The following is a 22,281-nucleotide window of genomic DNA, read 5'->3' as shown; positions in this document are numbered from 1 at the left end:
ATTTAGAAGCAAAATTTTAGAATAGCCAATCAAATAGCCGAGCAAAGGACCGCCTTGCCAAAGGCCAGATCCTGCCCTCTGATGGAATCGAGGGAATAATGCCGTACAAATGTATGTACTGAAGCCCAGGTGGCTGCATCACAGATGTTGCGAATAGGAACACCCCTCTGCAGGGCAGTAGATGCAGCCACACCCCTGGTAGAATGGGCCCGCAAGCCAGCCGGTGGGTCCTTACCCGCCAAGCGGTAACACTCCGAGATGGCCAAAATAATCCAGCGGGACAAAGTCTGTTTCGTCACAGCTTGCCCCAAACGCTTTCCAGCGTAACCAATAAAGAGTTGATCATCCACTCTGACCCGGGACATGCGTGAAACATAAAAGCTTAAAGCTCTCCTAGGATCAAGCCTATGGAGCCTCTCCTCCTCCTTACCAGGATGCGGAGGAGGATAGAATGCCGGAAGAACAACCTTCTGGGCTAAATGAAATTCCGTCACTACCTTCGGAAGAAAAGAAGGACGAACTCGAAGGACAACCCTGTCCTTGTGAAAAACAGTGACGGGTGGCTTAACTGAAAGTGCCTGGAACTCACTCACTCTGCGAACGGAAGTAACCGCATCTAAAAACACAGTTTTCAGAGTTAACAGCCTCAAAGGGCAAGAATGTAAAGGCTCAAACGGAGCACCCATAAGAAACCTAAGAACAAGGTTTAAATCCCAACCGGGCACCAGGAAAGGTGACGGAGGGAACACATTAGTGAGCCCTTTCAGAAACTGTGAAATTAAAAGGGATTTTAAAGTAAGAACACTCTTCAGACGAGCGCTTAAAGATGGACAGCGCCGCCAGGTAACCTTTAATGGTACCCACTTGCAAGCCCCTGTGGGCCAGAGAAAGCAAAAAGGACAGAATCATGGGGATGTCACATGCAAAAGGATCCACATTCCGAACTCTGCACCAGTCGCAGAACTTACGCCAACGGAAACGGTACAGAGACTTTGTTGCTGGCCTACGGGCCGAAAGCAACACCTCCATCACGTCTTCAGGGAGGTCCCAATCCATATACCTCAACCTTTCAGAAGCCAAGCGTGAAGGTTGAGGGATCCGACCTCTGGATGGAGAACCTGACCACCCCCTCCCGTGAGAGCAGATCGTCTCGGTAGGGAAGACGACGTGGAGGGCAGATGGACAAGTCGAGAAGGTCCGGGTACCACGTCCTCCGAGCCCACGCCGGAGCAATGAGGATCATCCGGGAACCGAACTTCCGTAACCTCCGCAGCACTTGCGGGATGACGGGGACTGGAGGAAACGCGTACAGCAGCGGGAATGACCACTCCACCACGAACGCGTCTCCCAAGGCTCCTTTCGGAGGAAATTCCCACGAGCAAAACCTTTCGCACTTCCGGTTGACACTGGAGGCGAAGAGATCCACTTGAGGGGTCCCCCAAAGGGCGAAGATCTCCAAGAGAATCTCCTGAGCCAACTCCCACTCGTGAGAGATCGCGCTCTGCCTGCTCAGAGCGTCCGCCGTCACGTTTTTCGTCTCCGGCCAGATGAACTGCCGAGATCGAAACTTCCTGCTGGATGGCCCAGAACCCGAGCTGCATTGCCTCCCTGCACAGAGGAAGTGACCCTGCCCCCCCTTTTTGTTGAGGTAGTGCATGGCCACTGTGTTGTCCGTCAGGATCAGGACATTCTTTCCTCTCACAGTCGGCAGAAAAGCCTTCAGGGCTAGCCTGACGGCCCTCAGCTCCAACAGATTGATATGGAGTCTGGACTCCGACGGAGACCAACAACCGCTGACTGTCAGCCCGTTGGCATGAGCTCCCCATCCCGTGAGGGATGCATCCGTCACGATTGTCACCTCCGGCCAGGGAAGCCAAAATGGAGCCCCCTTCATCAAGTTGCCTTCGACGGCCCACCACAGAAGGTCCTGGGCGACCGAGGGCGGCACCTGAACCGGGTCCGACATCCTGCCGGAGGACTGCGACCATTGCGTCTTGAGTGCCCACTGCAAAGATCTCATTCGCAGGCGAGCCTCTGGCACCAGAAGAATGCAGGATGCCATGAGGCCGAGCAACCTCAAGAACTCGAACGCTGGGAGCGTCTGGGCCTGCTGAAACTTGTGCACCATCTGCAGAATGTGAAGAGCCCTCACCTGGGGAGGAAAACACTGCCCCAGGGAAGTGTCGAGCACTGCTCCGATGTACTGGAGCCGCAGTGTCGGCGTCAAATGGGACTTCTTTAAATTGAGGGAGAAGCCCAGCCTGTGAAGGGAGTGGCAGGTGACGGACAGATGATCCAGGACTTGCTCGGGAGAGCACCCCCTGATCAAACAATCGTCCAGGTAGGGGTAGACGTGAATCCCCCCTTGCCTGAGATGCGCTGCCACCACCACCATGAGCTTGGTGAAAACCCTCGGGGCGGAGGTCAATCCGAACGGCAGGACCCGAAACTGAAAGTGCGAGTCGCCAACCGCGAACCTCAGGTACTTCTTGTGCCTGGGATGGATCGGCACATGGAAGTAAGCATCCTTGAGGTCGAGTGACACCAACGAGTCCTGAAGCTGAAGGGCCTGGAGGACTTGAGAGAGAGTAACCATCTTGAACTTGTCCTTCCTGAGGAGTTTGTTCAAACCGCGCAAGTCCATGATGGGTCTCAATCCCCCGTCTTTCTTGGAAATCAAAAAATAAGGGGAATACCATCCCTTGTTCCTCTCCGCTACAGGCACCAGTTCTATAGCGCCCTTCTCCAGCAGGGCTTGAATTTCCTGCGCAAGGAGCGGATCCGGACACTTCAAAGAGAGGTTCCCCGGTGGATTGTCGCGAGGCCTGTGCCGAAAGGGAAGACAGTAGCCGTGGGTTATGATCTCCAGAACCCACACATCCGAAGTAATGGCTTGCCACTCTACAAGATGCTGCGCCAGCCTTCCCCCAACCGGCGAACCATGGGACCTGGCCTCATGACTGAGTAGGAGCGGCTGCGGCGTTACCTGAGGGCAAAGAGGCAACTGCCCAAGCGGCCTTGGCACCACGGGTACCCTGTCGTCCACCTCTGGTACCCCTGCGTTGGCCTCTTTGACTGCCAGCTCCTCTCGCTTTACTGAAGGACGAGTAATAGCGAAAGGAACCACCCCTCCACTGCTGTCCCCTAGGACGAAAAGGCGGAGGTTGGCGAACTGCAGCGCCCAACGACTTCGCTGCAGCTTTTGAGGTCTGCAACCTCTCAAGGCTCTCGTCAGCCTTGCTGCCAAAAAGGTGTTCACCGTCAAAGGGCATGTTGAGGAGCCGGGACTGCACATCAGGAGCAAACCCCGACTTCCGCAACCACGCAAACCTGCGTATCACGGTGCTCGCCGCCATGGACCTACTGACGCATTCAGCCAAGTCCAGACCCGACTGAACGGACTCACACATGGAATCCTTACCATCCTGGACCATAGCAAGGAAACCATCCCGTTCATCCCCTACGGGAATATGTTCAGCCGCTAACGCAACACAGTTCCACAGAGTGTGCGTGAAACGTGACAAGGCACAAATGGAGTTGGCCGCCTGAAGCGCCATACCACCAGAAGAAAACACTTTCTTCGCCCAGCCATCAAAACGTTTGTCGTCCCTATCAGGAGGGATGGTAGGGTACGACGCCTGCTTTGCCGGGGCCGTGGCACCACCAAACTTTCCGGAGTGGGGTGCCTGGTCAAGTAGCAGGGGTCGCTACTGGCTGGACGGTATTTACGCGACAAGGATCTGCCCACCGCCGGGAGACTCTCCGGAGCAGTCCAAGCCGCCGCCACCCTTCTCTGTAAAGCCATATGGAACGGTAGTACTGGGTCAGTTGGGGGACCAACATCAAGGATGTCCGTCAGATCATCCTGCACAAACTCCCCTGGGGGAGCAGACCATCCCAGATACTCAGACACCCTAGCCATAAGGCGCCGGTACGTGGAATCGGCATGGGAGCCAGGCTCAGGCCTACAAAATTCCACCTCCGGAGAGGTGTCCAGTCCACTGGCATCATGCAGTGACTGCCTCAAATTGTCAAACTGACTATGGCCCGAGACAATGTCATCCGGCACCTGACTAGGAACCAGGCCATCAGAATCCTCATCCGCCTCTGAAATATATTCCAGGTGGCGAAAAGGCACCCGAGAGTGCTTGCTCTTAACCAGAGCCTTCCTAGGGGGTACACCCGTGACACGGGGCACCTCCGACACGAAAGGCGTCGATGGCGTCGAGCGAATCGGCGCCGGCGTCGAGCGAATCGGCGCCGACGTCGAGAAAACCGGCAACGGCGCCGAGAGGATCGGCGTCGAGGAAATCGGCGTCGACGTCAGATGCAGCGCCCCCAGTATCGGCGGCGTCGACACAGCCCTCGAAGCCGGAGCCCCGAGCGTGTCCCTCGACGACCTGATCGTCGACGGCTTCGACGACTTCCTCGAAGCCGGAGCCTCGAGAAAGCCTGTCGACGCCCTCGACGCCTCAGACGTCGATGTCTTCCTCGAAGACTTCACAGGAGCACACGGTCTCGAACGCGTCGAGGACTGGGACCTGGAACGGGTACGGCGAGAACGAGCCTCCTTGTCCGAACGGGACCGCTCCCGTGACTCGTGCCGACCACTCTTGCGAGCGGTGTCTCTCGACCTCTCACGGCCGACCCCACTCGGGGGCGCGGATGGCCGAGTACCCTGCGACTCAAGAATCGCCAACATTTTCTTCCCGAAGGAAGCCCATTCCTCCGGCGTCGCACGGCTGGTGGGGTAACCGACGTGCCGTGCAGAATCCTCGGAAGAGGATCTGGAAGGCGACCGGTGACGGCGCTTCCGAGAATGCCTCGAAGAGGCTGAGGAGTGGCGAGACCCACTCCTAGAAGAAGACCGACGAGACTTCCGACGATGACGCGGAGAGTCACCCCTCGAATCATCCGTCGAAAGCCCCGCCGACTTCGACTTCCGGGGCTTTGACACCCGACCTACCGACAACTTCTTCTTATGTTCGCATAAGGCTTTGGACGTGAGCGACTGGCAGTCGATACAGTCATCCGTGTCGTGGGCCTCCCCGAGGCACCAGAGACAGGCGTCGTGCGAGTCAGTCACCGACATCTAGGACCCACACTCCCCGCACTTCTTAAAGCCCGGACGCGGGGTTGAAGACGAAGTGGAAGACATCGCCGAAGGAAATTCACAAACGAACAGGTACGAAGAACCAGAAAGAACAGAACTCCAAAGAGTCGAGGCTTAGAACCGAGAAACACGAAGCAACACGTTTGCGGAAAAAACGGAACTGAGGCTACGGGCGTCGTGCGTCCTACTTATCACATCGGATGACGTCGGAGGAGGTCCTCGACTTCGGCGCATCGACGTCATCGACGCAGACGCCAGAAAAGTTTCCGAAGCAGCACAGCTGTGGTGATTACATGTCATAGATATGGAATACGTCGGAGGACCCAATCCCCTCGAACACCCCAGAGCTACACAGAAGTCCAAACAGACGTAAGTAAGAACATACCCAAGCCAACACAGTACCTCAGCATTGAAGATTTTGCAGCAGGAGAACTTCAGGATCTGTAGCCAAATACCCAGTCAGTGGATTCCCTGCAGTGGTGACCTCAGAAGGAACTTTGTAGCAGGAATCAACGGAGAAGGTTCTAGGCAAGATTTTCCTCACTGCTGAATGTGGTTCTGCGGATTTGGGGCCTTTTGAAAGGAGCACAGAAGACAACAGAAAATTGCAGTTGAATTCTGGTTACTACAAAGGTCCAGCACTCTGTTGAGGGGACTTACCGGACTCTATTTGTGTCTCTGGCGTTCCACCCGGATGTCCACAAAGTTTCAGCGAGATTCGGAAGACTATACACTGCACAGTGGCTCGAGGTCCCTGGGTATAGGGGTATTGCAGCAACGCAAGGTCGCAGCAACGCATGGGATGGCTCAAAATGCAGGTCTTTTTGAGTCTAGTGGGCTCTGGTCATCGATGTCGGAATCCCCAAGTCGATTGGAAGGAAGGGCTACAGCAGGCTCTGGTTACACAGCAGGCTCTCCGTCACTGGAAATCATTTCAGCCGCTTTTCCTTCATCATCCTCTTAGGTTTCCGTTCCAGTGGTCGACTTGTCTTCAGCTTCCAGGTTCGCAGGAACTACAACGCAACTTCTGCATTCTATCCCTGCATTTTACAAAAAGGGGCGGTCTGGTTGTCCAATCAGGACAGCCAGCCCCCCCCCCCCTCCCCCACTGGGATTTGTCCCCATTCAGAAAAGGAGGAAGACAAAGGGATGTTGAGTTTTGGACTCCTCCCTCACTTCCTGCCCTCACAGACTGGCTGGAGCCTGGACGGAGAGTCCAGGGAACTCCTGGCAAAGATAAAAAAACACAAAGGAATTTCCCACCCTATATGTCAGGGGAAGGAACAAGAAAAGACAAGAAACACTAAAAATGGCAAAAAAAAGAAGACTGGCCGTTTTTGTAAAATTAGCACCCTTAGGTGCCTTTACTGTAGCTGTGAACACAGCCCGCGGTAGAGGTGCACCAAATTAATACAAGGTATCACTGCCACCAACCATTGAAGGTAGCTTGTCCCTGTAACAGAATTGGTACAGTGTTAGTGTGAAAACTGTCCTAACAAGGCACATTTAAAAGGTAACCAGAAATCCCTTAAGTGCCTAGGGTGATACAAAATGTACCCCACTGCATTGGAAGATGCTGTGTGCAATATTACCCAAACAGTACGTACAAAGAAAAAGGGAGACCTAGTTTGCCAGTACTGGCAGTCTGAAGGACTAGTCAGTTTCCCCATAACAAATCAGCAAAAAAGCCAGGAAAGTGAAGCTAAAGGCTTGACTTCTCTGTAAAATGTCAGGAAAAGGTATAAAACAAAAGCAACATGTTTGGAAGGTCCACAGAATATGGAGGGAAGTTGCCTAAATGAGAAATGATTCCCAAACCATAACCTCTGAGTTCCCGGTTCACTAAAGGTAGGGTGGCCTCCAAGTAGCCAGCAGGCCAGATTCAAGAAATCCATCGTAAAAATGATCTAAAGTGTGTTTACTCCTGATTTCATTTGCATAGGCATTTATGCACCCAATTTTAGAGGACCTAACCTCCCAAAGTTGTTTAGAGCCTCTCTGGTATGGTGCCCCAAATTAAACCTTACAATGAGGTACCACAAACTTAATTGTTTGTACATTCCTGGTCAGAAAGGACCGGCATTAAACTCAAAGTCGGAGTCAAGGTGTCACTGAGGAGTAATCATCTATTGCATGCGAACAGCACCTTGAACCTACCTATTCGTGTAGCTACTGGCTCTCGGATGTGGTGTTACTTGCCAGCTGTTGTGGTAGCCCACCAACGTTTGGTGCTCAGGAATAGCTTCAGTGTATGTTGAAAATGTGAGCCATATGCTAAATTCTATGCCAGTCTTCCTTATATTTATCAAAAATGCAAAAACAAGGGGGATCCTGGGAGTCTTAACACAGATTCTTTAGATCACCATCACTTTCACAGAGGAGATATAGCCATAACATCATAATATTTATCACCATAAATGTAAAGGAAAAAATCCCATCTGATGCTTCTAGTGCATGTAAAATGACTGTTAGGTGACCACTCATCCAACATCAAGTAAAGTTGTTAAATTGTTAAATGTCAACAAGGCATTGGAAAGGTTTAAGTTCGAAGGAAACTCAAATCTATTAGCAAATGTGGCTGCATGTGTGCATTTTAAAATGGCTTAATACTGTATGTGGTGATCTCGCCCAGAGGTGTTTTGTGTTTAGGGCAACTGAAAATTAATGTTCTAAATTGTAGCAACCAATCCCAATGTAAAAGTAGTCACCGACTACTTGGATAATGACTTTTACTCAAATGGGTATATGAGCAATTCATGGACAACTACTTTCTGTTGGAGACCGATTACCGACCAATCTTTCTATATCAACACTTGCTGACAGTCCCATCAAAAACTGATTAATCACTAGATTATCAGTCTAGACAAACAAGTTACTTTCTTACCTGGTAACGCTCTTTCGATGGGATGTCCGACGACTTATTCCATATCTATGACAGGTAATCACCACAGCTGCTTCGGAAAAATTTCCGGCGTCTGAGTCCATGACGTCGATACGCTGTCCTCGAGGGCCTCCGGCAAGCCGACATCACCGGATGTTATAAGTAGGACGCAGGACGCCCGTAGCCTCAGTTGTAATTTTTTCCCAGAACGTGTGGCACTAATCTTCTGCCAGTATGACCACAGAAAGCCTTGCGGAAATGTAAGCTGCAAAAGCATAAGAAATTCTGTAGAGGGGCAGGCTAGGAGGGTACGATATGGAATACGTTGTTGTAAAATCCCATCGAAAGAACGTTACCAGGTAAGAAAGTAACTTGTTCTTTGAGGGGATTGGTTCCTCCGACGTATTCCATATCTATGACAGACTCCCAAAGCAGTACCAACGTATGGAGGAGGGAAGAGAATTTAGAAATTTAAAATGCCGAATTAAATTGCACAATACAGGCCTGCTTGCCAAAGGCCAGATCCTGCCCATGGATAGAATCTAGGGAGTAGTGTCTTACAAAAGTATGGACCGAAGCCCATGTGGCTGCTTCACAGATGTTACCAATGGGAACACCCCTCTGCAGGGCAGTAGAGTCAGCCACACCCCTAGTAGAATGGGCCCGTAAACCTACCGGAGGGTCCTTACCCGCCAAGCAGTAACATTCAGAAATTGCCAAGATAATCCATCTAGACAAAGTCTGCTTAGTAACAGCTTGTCCCAAACGCCTTGCAGCCGATCCTACAAAGAGCTGATCGTCCACTCTGACCCGGGACATGCATGAGATGTAGAAACTTAAAGCTCTCCTAGGATTCAACCTATAGAGCCTCTCCTCTTCCTTACCAGGATGCGGAGGAGGATAGAATGCCAGAAGAATGACCGTCTGACTTAAATGAAATTCTGAGACAACTTTCGGAAGAAAGGAAGGACGAGCCCCAAGGACAACCCTGTCCTTATGAAACACCATGAAGGGTAGCTTAACAGAAAGTGCCTGCAACTCACTCACTCTGCGAGCGGAAGTAACCGCAACTAAAAATACAGTTTTAAGGGTTAACAGTCTCAAAGGACAAGAATGAAAAGGCTCAAATGGAGCACCCATTAGGAATTTTAGAACAAGGTTCAAATCCCAAACGGGCACCTGGAAAGGTGACGGTGGAAACACATTAGTGAGCCCTTTCAGAAACGGAGAAATCAAAAGGAATTTTAAAATAAGAACACTTCTCAGATGAGCACTTAAATATGGACAGCGGCGCCAGGTAACCTTTAATGGTACCCACTTGCAGGCCCTTGTGGGCCAAGGAAAGCAAAAAAGACAGAACCACAGGAATGTCACATGAAAAAGGATCCACATTCTGAACCCTGCACCAGTCGCAGAACTTTCTCCAACGGCAACGGTACAGGGACTTTGTTGCAGGCCGTCTGGCCGAAAGCAACAGCTCCATCAAGTCTTCTGGGAAGAGCCAATCCTTATACCTCAACCTTTCAGAAGCCAAGCGTGAAGGTTGAGAGATCTGACCTCTGGATGGAGAACCTGACCCTCCCCTCCCTTGAGAGCAGATCGTCTCGGTAGGGAAGACGGCATGGAGGGCAGATGGACAAGTCGAGAAGGTCCGGGTACCACGTTCTCCGTGCCCATGCCGGAGCAAGGAGGATCATCCAGGAACTGCACCTCCGCAGCACTTGCAGAATGACAGGGACTGGAGGAAACGCGTACAGCAGTGGGAAGGACCACTCCACCACGAACACATCCACTAAGGCTACTCTTGGAGGAAATTCCCACGAGCAGAAACTTTCGCACTTCTGGTTGACACTGGTGGCGAAGAGATCCACTTGTGGGGTCCCCCAAAGGGCGAAGATCTCCAGGAGCATCTCCTGAGCCAGCTCCCACTTGTGAGAGATCGTGCTCTGCCTGCTCAGAGCGTCCGCCGTCTCCTTTCCGTCTCCGGCCAGATGAACTGCCGAGAACGAAATGTCCTGCTGGAATGCCCAGAACCAGAGCTGCATCGCCTCTCTGTACAGAGGAAGTGACCCTGCCCCCCCCCCTCCCTTTTTGTTGAGGTAGTGCATGGCCACTATGTTGTCCATCAGAATCGGGACACTCTTTCCTCGCACAGTCGGCAGAAAAGCCTTGAGGGCAAGCCTGACGGCCCTCAGCTCCAACAGATTGATATGGAGTCTGGACTTCGACAGAGACCAATGACCGCTGTCAACTCGTTGGCATGAGCTCCCCTTCCCGTGAGGGATACGTCCGTCACGATCGTCACCTCCGGCCAGGGTAGCCAAAATGGAGCCCCCCTAGCCCCCCCAACAGATTGCCTTCGACGGCCCACCACAGAAGGTCCTGGGCGACTGAGTGGGGGCACCTGAACAGGGTCCGACATCCTGCAGGAGGACTGAGACCACTGCATCTTGAGAGCCCACTGCAGAGATCTCATCCGCAGCTGGGCCTCTGGCACCAGAAGAATGCAGGATGCCATGAGGCCGAGCAACCTCAACAACTCTAACGCCGGGAGACTCTGGGCATGTTGAAACTTGTGCACCATCTGCAGAATGTGATGAGCCCTCCCCTGGGGAGGGAAACACTGCCCCAGGGATGTGTCGAGCACTGCTCCGATGTACTGGAGCCGCTGTGTTGACGTCAAGTGGGACTTCTTTAAGTTGAGGGAGAAGCCCAGCCTGTGAAGGGAGTGGCAGGTGACGGACAGATGATCCAGGACTTGCTCCGGAGAGCGCGCCCTGATCAACCAATCGTCCAGGTAGTAGTAGACGTGAATCCCCCCCCCCCCTTTCCTGAGATACGCTGCCACCACCAACATGAGCTTGGTGAAAACTCTTGGGGCGGAGGTCAATCCGAACAGCAGAACCGGAAACTGAAAGTGCGAGTCGCCAACCGCGAATCTCAGGTACTTCTTGTGCTTGGGATGGATCGGCACATGAAAATAAGCGTCCTTGAGGTCGAGAGACACCAACCAGTCCTGAAGTTGAAGGGCCTGGAGGACTTGAGAGGGAGAGTAACAATCTTGAACTTGTCCTTCCTGAGGAGCTTGTTCAAACCACGCAAGTCCATGATGGGTCTCAATCCCCGTCTTTCTTCGGAATCAAAAAATAAGGGGAATACCATCCCTTGTTCCTCTCCGCTACAGGCACCAGTTCTATGGAGTCTTTCTACAGCAGGGATTCGATTTCCTGTGCAAAGAGCGGATCCAGACCCTTGAAAGAGAGATTCCCTGGTGGATTGCCATGAGGCCTCTGCCAGAAAGGAAGACAGTAGCCGTGGGCTATGATCTCCAGAACCCACACATCTGAAGTAATGGCACGTCATTCTACAAGATGCTGGGCCAGCCTTCCCCCAAACGGCGAACAGTACCTGAGGGCAACAAGGCAACTGCTCGAGTGGCCTTGGCACCTCGAGTACCCAGTTTTCCACCTCTGGTACTCCTACTTTGGCCTCTTTGATTTGCAGCTCCCCTCGATTTACTAAAGGTCGAGTAATATCGAAAGGAACCTCCCCTCCATTGCTGTCCCCTAGGACGAAAAGGCAGAGGTTGCAAACTGCAGCGCTCAGCGACTTCCCTGCAGCCTTTGAGGTCTGCAACCTCTCAAGGCTCTCTTCAGCCTTGCGGCCAAAAAGATGGTCACCATCAAAGGGCATGTTGAGAAGTCGGGCTTGTACATCCGGAGCAAAACCCGACTTCTGCAACCACGCAAATCTGCGCATCATGGTGCTCGCCTCCATGGACCGGCTGACACAGTCTGCCATGTCCAGACCCGACTGAACGGATTCACACATGGCATCCTTGTCATCCTGTACCAGGGCAAGAAAGCCATCCCGTTCCTCCCCTTTGGGAATATGTTCAGCTGCTAAGGTATGTTCAGCCGCTAAGGAAACAATTCCACAGAGTATCAGTGAAACGTGCTAAGGCACACACGGAGTTGTCTGCTTTCACAGCCATACCTCCTGAAGAAAACACTTTCTTCGCCCAACCATCAAAACGCTTGTCGTCCTTATCAGGAGGGATGGTAGGGTATGACGCCTGTTTAGCAGGGGCCGTAGCCGCCTGCACCACCAAACTCTCCACAGTAGGGTGCACGGACAAGTAGCCGGGGTCGCCACTGGCTGGGCGGTATTATTTCGGCAACGACTTTCCCACTGCCGGGAGACTCTCCGGAGCAGTCCAAGCCACCGCCACCCTTCTTTGCAAGGCCATATGGCATGGCAGAACCGGGTCAATTGGTGGACCTAGGTCCAGGATATCTGTAAGGTCATCCTGCTGACAATCCACTGGTGGCGCAGACCACCGTAAGTACTCCGACACCCTTGACATCAGCCGCCGGTAGGAAGACTCAACGTGAGTACCAGGTTCAGGCCTACCAAACTCCACCTCCGGAGAGGTGTCCAGACCACTGGCGTCGTGCAACGACTGACGCAGGTCTTCAATCTGGCTATGACTAGACAATATTTTGTCAGGTACCTCATCAGGAACCAAACCTTCCCCAGACCCTTCTTCCACCTCAAATATAATCCAGAGGTTGGAATGGGGGCACAGAAAAAGGGAAAAACATTTTTGGACTTTGCCAGAGCCTTTTTTTCAGGGTTTCCACCACTCTATGGGGTACCTCCGACAAAGCATTCTCGAAAGCGGTCGATGGAATCGGTGTCGACGTCGAGCGTTGTTAGGCAGAATCCTGTGCAGTGCCCTTAGGGACCACTACACACAATTAAGACTATAGGTGAGAATACAAGTTTACCTCTGTTACAAGCCCGTACTATTAAGTTATAGTGGTAGCAGTAGCAGAGCAGCCAGGCTTATCCCAAGAGTATATGAGCAGTAGCAGAGATTACACAAAGGGACCACAATTACTGTGACTCAAGCAAACACTGACTCAAGGTTTCAGGTAAAAAATATAAGTACTATTATTTTTAAACCATCAGTTATCAACACACCTCTATTAAATTTTAAACAAAACCACACGTTAAATACTACAACTAACCAATTCACTTTGTACAGTACATCTCGAGGTAAGTACACTGTGTTTGAATGAACCGGTGTTATGAACAAAACACGACACCGCGGATACGGTGCAATCACTTTTTGACAGTTCGGTCTACTCCATGAACGCGTATCCGTGACATGAAATGCTACCGGGGCAAAAGCACACTTAGCACCTGAGATACCCAGTGGGAGTTGGAGGCAAAAATCACAGGCAACATTTAGGTTATGCAGACAGTATCGAGAAACACTCGGAAACAGAAGTTCAAAAGTCAAAGGGTCGGAGCCAAGTTTAAGTGACACTGGAGAAATGTGCCGAAGATCACACCGTTGGACAGTTCACGATTCAGCGTGGATATTGTCAATGTTTGGAAGCAAAAGTTCTAAGGAGGGAAGACAAGGACGAGCCTGGAGGATGAAGAAAAGGGATTCCACAGTACCTTATTTCCACGATGTAGCTGGTGCCCTGGCAGTTGTTCCTGTTGGTTTCCTGCAGACCCACGATTCCTGGAGCTTCGTTGTGAAGGAGGACGTCTGAAGGGGGTCTGCACCATACAGGGATGAAGCCGGCAGTAGCGACAACGAAAAAGGTGTGCTCCTTAAAAACAGGAGAGGCTCAGCAGGTGGCTATCCGGACCACTACAGCAGTGTGCAGCGATTTCGACCACGGCAGAGATCTCTGGCTGAAGAAGATGAGCCGGTTATCCCCACCAGGCTCAAGGGAAGACGACTCTGGACTGGATCTCCTCTTAGTCGTCGAAGGGTAGATAGCTCAGGACTGCAGCAGGGCTTCACCGGGATGGGGTAGTTGCAGCAGCCGTCGTTCTCTCCGCTTCTCTTCAGTTCCTTGTAGTTCGAGGCAACTGACTTCTAACCCAAGAGACCTGGCTTTTATGCGCAAAACCCCCATTCACACAGCCTGGCTGTCAATCTCGCAGCAGGGGGGGGGGGGGTTGTCCAGCCGGAACAACCACCTTAGCCAATCATGGAAAAGTGCGACTTGGGTTTCCTAGGATACCCTGTGTAGGGGGTGACTACACCCCTTCCCCACATTCAGTCTACCTAGACACCCAGGCGCCAAGAGGAGGGCTGAACAAAGGCGAACCTAATTTGCCGCGCAAAGTAAAACACAAGAAGGACTTTAACAAAAAGAAATGCCGAATAAACCCAACCGGAGCCAAAAGAAAGACAATTTGGTCAAGCAGGTTTATGTTCGAGGCTAATATAATAGCCAAGAACAGTACCACATTTATCTAATATAATTGAGGTAGAAAAGTTAGGGTAGATACCACTGCCACCAGCCAAGTCTAAATGTTAAGAGCAAAATAATGCTCAGGGAGGCACAGACAGAAAAGGGGTACAGATTAGCTCTTTGCAGTACTCCATGTAAAATGGGGTGTAAAGGGTCTGTGGTAAAAATGACTATGTAAAGTAAATGGCAAATTTACCTTTCTCTGGGGGGACAGTAGTCAGCCCCAGCGAAATGGAATTAGAGGGAAGTCTTAAAGACAACCCTGGGTTACTACACTAAAGGTGCTGTGTAACCCGTACAAGAACAGGGGCACCTGGAGTGGTGTGCTCCAGTGCCCAAGATAACACAATGAGTAAAAACATAGGCCAAAACACATGTAAGAGTGGAAAAAGGATGTACACTCTTATCAGGTGGAAAAAATAAACTCCAGAAATCCAAAAGGTTCCCGATGATGGCGCCGACCACCCGTGCCCGAAGGCGTGCGAGTGGTGGCTCTAGCACGGTCACGGCCAGCTTCTTTCGAAGGCGCGGACGGACCGGAGCCATGCGACTCAAAAATCACCATTTCCTTAAGAAATGCCTCCCATTCCGCAGGAGTAGAATGCTTGCCGGGACAAGCAACCAGTCTTCGGGTAGAGTCCTCGGACGAGGAAGGCGACCGGTGACTGTGCTTGCAAGAGTGCCTCGCCGAGACAGAGGAATGGCGGGAACCACTCCGGGACTGAGACCCACCCACCCCCTGGACTTACGCCGACGATGCAGAGTCACCCCTCGAATAGTCTGTGGGAAGTCCAGTGGACCTCGGTTTATGGGGTTTGGAAACACTACCTACAGAAAGCTTCTTCCGCTCCCACAAGGCCTTCGATGTTAACGACTGGCACTCGTCACAATCGTCCGTGGCGTGGTCCTCACCGAGCCACCAGAGGCAGGTGTCGTGTGGGTCCGTAAGCGACATCTTGGAACCGAAGTCCAGACACTTCTTGAAACCCGACCGCGGGGTTGAGGAAGACGAAGACATGATATTGGATTTCACAAACCAAGTTCGAAGGACCGTAGAAACATAAGTACCGAGGCGCGCCGAGATCTCCGAAGTGAACACGTTCACGGAAAAAACAGAACTGAGGCTACGGATGTCGTGCGTCCTACTTATAACATCCGGTGACGTCGGCGCGACGGATGCCCTCAAGGACAGCGTATCGACGTTGACAACGTAGGAAAGTTTTCCGGAGCAGCACAGCTGTGCCGTTTACCTGTCATAGATCTGGAATACGTCGGAGGAACCAATCCCCTCAAAAAAGTATTACTGTAGACTGTATTAACACTAAAGATTACACAACACTTAAGTAGTTAAGCACTGGAGGTAACCACACCAAACACTTTCAGATGCAGATCACAGAGTCACATGATCACTTCTCACTGAAACAGATGCAAACCAGACATGGTGGGTACTTACGGAGGCGTATGTGTGTCCAAGGTAGGCAACCCCATCAGATTTGTGTTTTCAATGAGACCTGGTTTCAAGGCCAACTGAGCCTGGATGCGGGCCTGAAGCTCTGCAGCTTTCCGTGCTTTCTCAATGGCATCATTCATAAATGTAGCTGCCTGTGAGGGCTGAATTGTGCTTCCTGCTGGTGCTCGTTCGGATTGAGATGAGGATACTCTATGCTGCAAATAGAAAATCACTTTGTAGCATCAAGCAATAGTGTTGTAAAGAGATATGAAAAGGGGAACCCACCAGTCCACAAGAGATGCAAAGGGTTAGGAATGAAATGCTTGATAATTGGTATAGTCTGCACATACCTCACAGAAAGAAACTTTTTGTGAAAGGATGGCATAAAGTGAAAACAGTAATTATTACTGAATCTTGAAAACTATGCACAGTTAAAAGAATCAGTGCTGTATTCCAACACTGGCATAATGACCACAGGCTGGAAGATGACTGTGCGGCGATGGCTTGCAATTCTAGCCCTTCCAAAGGGCTTTAGCAAATTAGGGCAGGGCAAAGGCATATCAACAGCAACACTTTTGTGGGATTGGGGACTGAACAACAAATTACCTGGGATGACCAGCAAATGTGGTGAAACGATTAGCTGCGATGGGGGCACAGAGGGGGTGATTACCAGTCATCAGAATCAGGAATCATCAGGAACGATACCTCAGCTCATTGAGGTGTGGGTGACCAACTAGTCACCAATGTGCTGATTGATTACTTGTGACAATTGTGATGGACGTTTACCTGTGACGGTTGTGCTGCAGGACTGATGAAGCTCAATTGTTTTTTCCTTTCCTCAATCTGCCTAGTTGCAGCTTCCATCATTTGCTTGATCTAAGAAAGCAAAATATGCATTAATTACAAATCTAGGTGTTTGGGGTTGAAAAATGGTGTACTTCTCAGGTAGGGAGAACACAAACTGGTATATGTCAGATAAAATAAGACATTGAATCATGTTATCCTGTCAAACATTGTACAATCATAGCTCATCAATACTGCCTCTTCAAACTGACTCAAGTTTCCACAAATCCATCCTCCACTTGTGCAACCCGTGTCAACTTGTCCACTATGCATCTGCCAACTTCGGCCCACCAAAAGCTTCAATTCCTTCTAGTTCGCTTTCATGTTCACTTAGCCATCACAGATCACAACACATTTAATCTTAGCCCTTTGCAAAGGATTTAATTCACTTCCATGTCCACCCCCTGCACCTCCAGATGACCACTTCAGTTATTCAATGCATCCTTCACCACGCAGTACAAACTACTTTAATTTCAAAATGACATGAGCAAAGTTTCAATTATCCACCCCATTGTCTGTCACTGGCTCACAAAAATGGACTGATTTCCGTATGCGCCATTTCTTGGACCCAAATACATCTGACTACTTGGCTTGCAGAGCGATTCCTCCGAGTTATCTAGACACTTACGAGTGGTGGCATGGCTGCAGAACCTATGCAAACTCTTTCAAAGTAAGGTGGCTAAAAATTGAACTCAAAATAGCAACAAGGAAATGTTCAAACAATACAGTTGCAAAAAAATAAAAAAATAAAATTAAAATAAAAATACATACTCTATTCTAGTGGATTTCCCAAATGAGCCTTGATGGGAGGATTTTGGGAGGCCAACCTGTTTTTGGAAAACAGGGAAGACACAGAGTTTACCCAAACCCAGTCAAGGTGAGGTAGCAGTGCAGCTAAGGCTTAGGCTCAGGAAGGATGTGAGTGATCTAGGGCTACAATTAATCCACATAGAGACACCAGAAATTCAAGTTAGATGGTAAATATGGTATATGAAAATATATTTACTTATTAGGTTTTTAGTTTACACAGTAAGCAGATAGAAATCATAGGTAAATATGGTCACACCTTTAAAAAGAGAAAAAACGTTGGCAGCACAGTGGTTCACTGAAAAACAAAAGTAAAAAAAACAAAATTGTGCAAATTCGAATGAACATGGAGGAAACACTACAACCAACCAGATAAAATAAAATTCTTAAAACAACTCAGATTATACAAATAGACTGTCCTCATAACAAATAAAATATACTACGCTGCAAGAATCCAATCGGCAACCAACCCACAAAAAAAACTCTTCATAATCAGAGAAAAAAAAAAGAAAAAAACAACATCCTGTAACAAAGGAGCCATCCCAACACAAACTCTATGCAACATCATCAACTATCTCAGATAAAAATTGAAACAATCCAAAGTAAATCGACACAAACCTTGCAAATATATAAACATAACCACTGAATCGTGTACCATGGGTGATACACCAACCGGAGCAAGACTTGACCACTTTGAACCGATCAACAAATTATCCACACTAATAAGACACCAACCTTCCAAGTGAACCTTGCTCCCTACCCCCCCCCCGAAACATCTACAAAGAAATCCTTTGTAGATCATTTCTGACGTCTCTAAGAAGTCAAACTACCAGCTGCACCTCCTCAGACGTATTCTTCCTTTCCTCACTTTCCGCCCAGAAGCTCATTGTCTTCAGAGCTCTGGTTCTCTCTAGGCTGGACTACTGCAACAGCCTCTTTCTAAATCTACCTACCTCTGCTCTCCGTACTCTACAACTCCACAAGACTTTCTGGGGCCTGGTACCGCAATACCTCCAACTCTCTCAAATATCTTCCTAGTCAAGCTCTTCACTCCTCCACCTTCAACTCCTTGAGACTTAGTCGCGTCTCCAAGCAACGAGTTGGGGGCAGATCTCTTTCTTCGGCTGGTGCCTCCCTCTGGAACAGCCTCCCTGCCTATCTGAAACTTCAGAAGAACCATCTCTAGTTCCGAAAGCACCTAAAGACCTTCCCTCTTTGCTTCTGCCTTCTCTCTTCCTCTCCCCTGCCGATCTCCGGCCTGTTACATGCAGTTGTCTCACCTGGCAACCCTCTGAACTCTGGCCCAGGTCCCTGCCTGTCCAGTTGCATACTGCACTGCCTCTTGGCACCCCATGCACTTGTGGTCTGTATCTGTAACTGTTAGGGAGAATTCTCAGAAATGTGCCAATTCCCTTCTACCTTAGAGACCCCCAGCCTTCTCTTTTGCTCGACTTTAGGACTTAGTTTTTATCCTGAATTGAGCGAGACTTTTTTTTCCCCACTCGCTCATGCATTTTTATTTTATTTGAATTCTGTTTCTTGTGGTTTTGGAGTCTGACAAACTCCATAGGCATCTTTTTACATTGTGACACAGCATTGTCAATGCAGTGTCACATAGAAATCCTCTGGAATTCTGCTAAGGTTTAAATACCTTCTCTTGGATAAACGACTGTTTCCAAGAGTAGTGAAGTGAAATTGACTTTACTTACATGGGTATCTTTATAGACCCAGCACACACTATTTTACAATAGGGTGCTGGAGGGGTTACTTAGTATCCCCTCTGTCTAGTTTCTCAAGTAACATTTTTATGTTCCCCTTTGTACAATTAATGGCTGGTGGCAGTGGTTTATTTTTTCCGACCATTGTGTGTTTTTACCGCAGGCTGAATCCTCAGCTGCATTATTGCACCCATGGTTGCCCATTTTGTCAAAATGGCCCGGTGGTCTTTTGCCATTTCTTGTTGGAAAGGTCCTTCTTGAAATTTACTCTGTGCGCCAAACCAGGTATGGTCCCTTTGTTCGATTTGTCTTTGGCGGGATTCACTAGTGAAGCCCACCTCTGGCTTCAGCATGTCTGGCAGGACAGGAAGCCAGGGAGGTACCCGAAACTTCCTGTGTTTAGTCTCCTTGGTTACAGGAATGCACCCAAAAGGTAATTGGCTGGCCACCCTGCTGTGCGAGTGACAGCTAGGCTGCGAATGAATGGGAACGACTGCATAAAAGGCGAGGTCCTTTGCAAGGAAGGCAGTCTCAACCACTGGACAAAGGAACCGAAGAAAAACTGGAAGAGATGCTTGCTGCAACTACTGGACCTTTGGTTTGCTCAGTGAAGCCCTGCTGCAGTGCTGAAGCTCCTATTTCGACATGGACTAGAGAAGCCCGGAACGGACGACTTCTCCCCTTCGGTTGGTGGGACCAATCGACTCCAAGACTAACTCGACTGAAACCCCCCTCTGCTGGCTGGACTTCCATTGCTGCTGCAGAAACCGAGTGTCACGGGACAGGAACACCAGAATAGAGTGCATCGTTTTTTAGGCCGGACCCGAGCTCCGGGAAGATCCTCCGGACTACCTGGAAGCAGGGCTGACCTCCCCTCCCTGATACTCTGATCCTCCTCCACCGCCCCCACCCCTTTTTATCCTCATCTTACCCCTCTCCCCCTGCTTCGTTTCCTCTTAAGTCCCCTCTCCTCCTCTCTCGCCTTCACCTTATCCCACTTCCTGTTCCCCACTTCCTTCCCCTCTCCACCCCTTCTTCCCTCATTTATCTTCACTAGCAAATTGTTCTAGTTGCTGTATTACTGGTTTGACTCATATTTTGTAATTGCTTCTGTTATTGTATTCTTGTTATAATGTAAAGTGCTTTAATATAAAGCGCTATACAAACACAATAAACATAACCAAGCCTGAGCCAGAGTGCTGGACCCCAGACGCAAGTAAAGTCCACAAGGTGTCCAAGAACCGCAGTGGTGCTATTCGCGAGAAGCTGAAACCGCAAAGTGCTGCTGATCTGAATTGCACCCATTGCTGCCGCAGACCTTCAAATTGTGCTCGAGTCCCCAGGCGTCCTCCCTTGTGCACCCACGACTGAGGTCCAGGAACAACAGGATCCGCAGGAACTACAAGAACAGAAGCCAGCTGAAACCATTTCTTCAGATCTAAGGTACTGTGAACTAAGGGGTACTTACCTCGTGTGTGTAGCTTGCCTGTTCTCACTGGAGAAATGCGTTGGCTGCCCTTTGCAGAGTTGCTTGCAGCTTTGCCCTTCACAAGCCTCAACTTGTGGCCCAACCACGATTTCTTTTTCAACAAAATTCTTTTAAAAACATTGTGCAGGACTTTTACCTACCTTCAAGAAGTGCCTCAGCTCCCCTAAACGTTGCCCAATTGACATTGGCTGTCCTGGCTGTCCTGGCTCCCTGAAAGACTCTTCTTACCCTCCGACTGCGTTTTAACTATCCCCCAAAAAGTCATTGTTAGGGAGAATTCTCCGTTTAGGCTGAATTTCCTAACCTAGTGAGTCCCCCAGCAGCTTTGCTGGATTTTTGGGGTTTATTTTTTTCTCCTTTTCTCCTGCCAAGAGTGAGACTCTTTTACCCTCACTCTTGGGCATGACGAGAGTGTTTCTGTGACTTGCTATGTGCTTATGGGCTATGGGGTATTTTTTCCCCATAGGCTATCATTGGTTTTTGAATGTGTGTTACACTGCACCCTCAGTGCAGTAACACAGGGGTGTCATAGAGACCCCCAAACATAGACTTCACACCCTGGGACTGACTACTGTCTCCCTGGGTCTGTAAAGTCCCCATTGACTTTACTAGTCTTAATTTAGGAACTTAACCAGTACAAACCATCATACTGTGGAAGTACTCGTAGGGGCAATTAGATTGCCCCTGGGTTTGTTGTCGAGGGGGTACTGTCCCGTCCCCCCTCGCCGAGTTTCTGGCTGGTGGCAGTGGATACCACGGAAATATTCCACCGGAATATTTCCCAATGGGATTTCCCATTGATTTTAATGCACCACTTTTTGGTGCAATGTTAAAGATACCGCCGGTTTATTTAATATAAAATTCACCGGTTGGGATTTTTTGCCAGAACTCTCCGCCAAAATGGCGTCTAGGTTCACTTCAGTAACCCTGAACCCGAGTCGAGCCTTTGTTCCACTTTTGGCGGGCTTCTGCACAGAAGCCCTCCAAAGTGGTGCCATTCTGTCTGGGTACCACAGGGGGTGTGGGAGGGGCACCCTGGACTGAGTTGCCTTGCCAACTCATGTCGCACTCTGGTGTGATTGGCCCAAGTGGTGAGCCACCCCGCTCACCACTTAGCATGTTTGAGTGACAGCTAGGCTGTATGAATGGGGGTTTGCTGCATAAAAGCAGGGTTTTTGGGACTGGTTCTTCAGAAGTCGCCACAGGACCTAAGAAGCCGAAGAGGGAGAAGCCGAGCCGACCTGCCAAGACGACACCACCGGTGGAGCCCTGTGGAACCGTCTCACCACTTTTCCCAACGACAGAGGAGATCTCCCACCTGGACAGTCTTCTTCCCTTGACTGGTGGGGACAACCAGTTTCTGCCTTCTTTTCGCCGCCCTGAAGCATCTCGTGGCCGCCTTGCCTGTGCCAAGCACCCCGGCAACCGGGATACCACTTTTTACCTCAACCGCGAAAGAGGGGTAACATCCTTTTAACCGGAAAAACTCCACGTCTGGTTCTTCCCTGGTAGTGCAACGACCTTCAGCCTTCCTCCACAACGAGATCTTCTCCTCCTCCTCCTCTGGACGACGCCGCGACTTGCACCCACTACCAGGAACAACTGCCACCGCTGGAGGATCCTTTCCATTTTAAAAAGGTACCGTGTTCCGCCCGGCTTCCCTTGCCACCGATTGTACGGGGTAGATTTAGCCCTC

At 50.1% G+C, this 22,281-nt stretch overlaps 1 protein-coding gene across 3 annotated transcripts in view; it reads right to left on the bottom strand.

The window, feature by feature from the left end:
• The window catches only part of PRPF3 (pre-mRNA processing factor 3), a 1,104,158-nt gene that overhangs the window by 949,035 nt on the left and 132,842 nt on the right, over window positions 1–22,281 (bottom strand). For all 3 annotated transcript variants that reach the window (XM_069649724.1, XM_069649725.1, XM_069649726.1), the window contains exons 5-6: window positions 16,515–16,604; window positions 15,732–15,943 (exon numbers count right to left, since the gene is read on the bottom strand). In XM_069649724.1, coding sequence (XP_069505825.1) covers window positions 15,732–15,943; window positions 16,515–16,604 — 302 coding nt within the window. The remainder of the gene's footprint in view (window positions 1–15,731; window positions 15,944–16,514; window positions 16,605–22,281) is intronic.

Source organism: Ambystoma mexicanum, chromosome 1p (assembly GCF_040938575.1).
Source record: "Ambystoma mexicanum isolate Mex_15411 chromosome 1p, UKY_AmexF1_1, whole genome shotgun sequence".
Taxonomy (NCBI): Eukaryota; Metazoa; Chordata; class Amphibia; order Caudata; family Ambystomatidae; genus Ambystoma; species Ambystoma mexicanum.
This window is presented reverse-complemented; position numbering and strand designations above follow the sequence as displayed.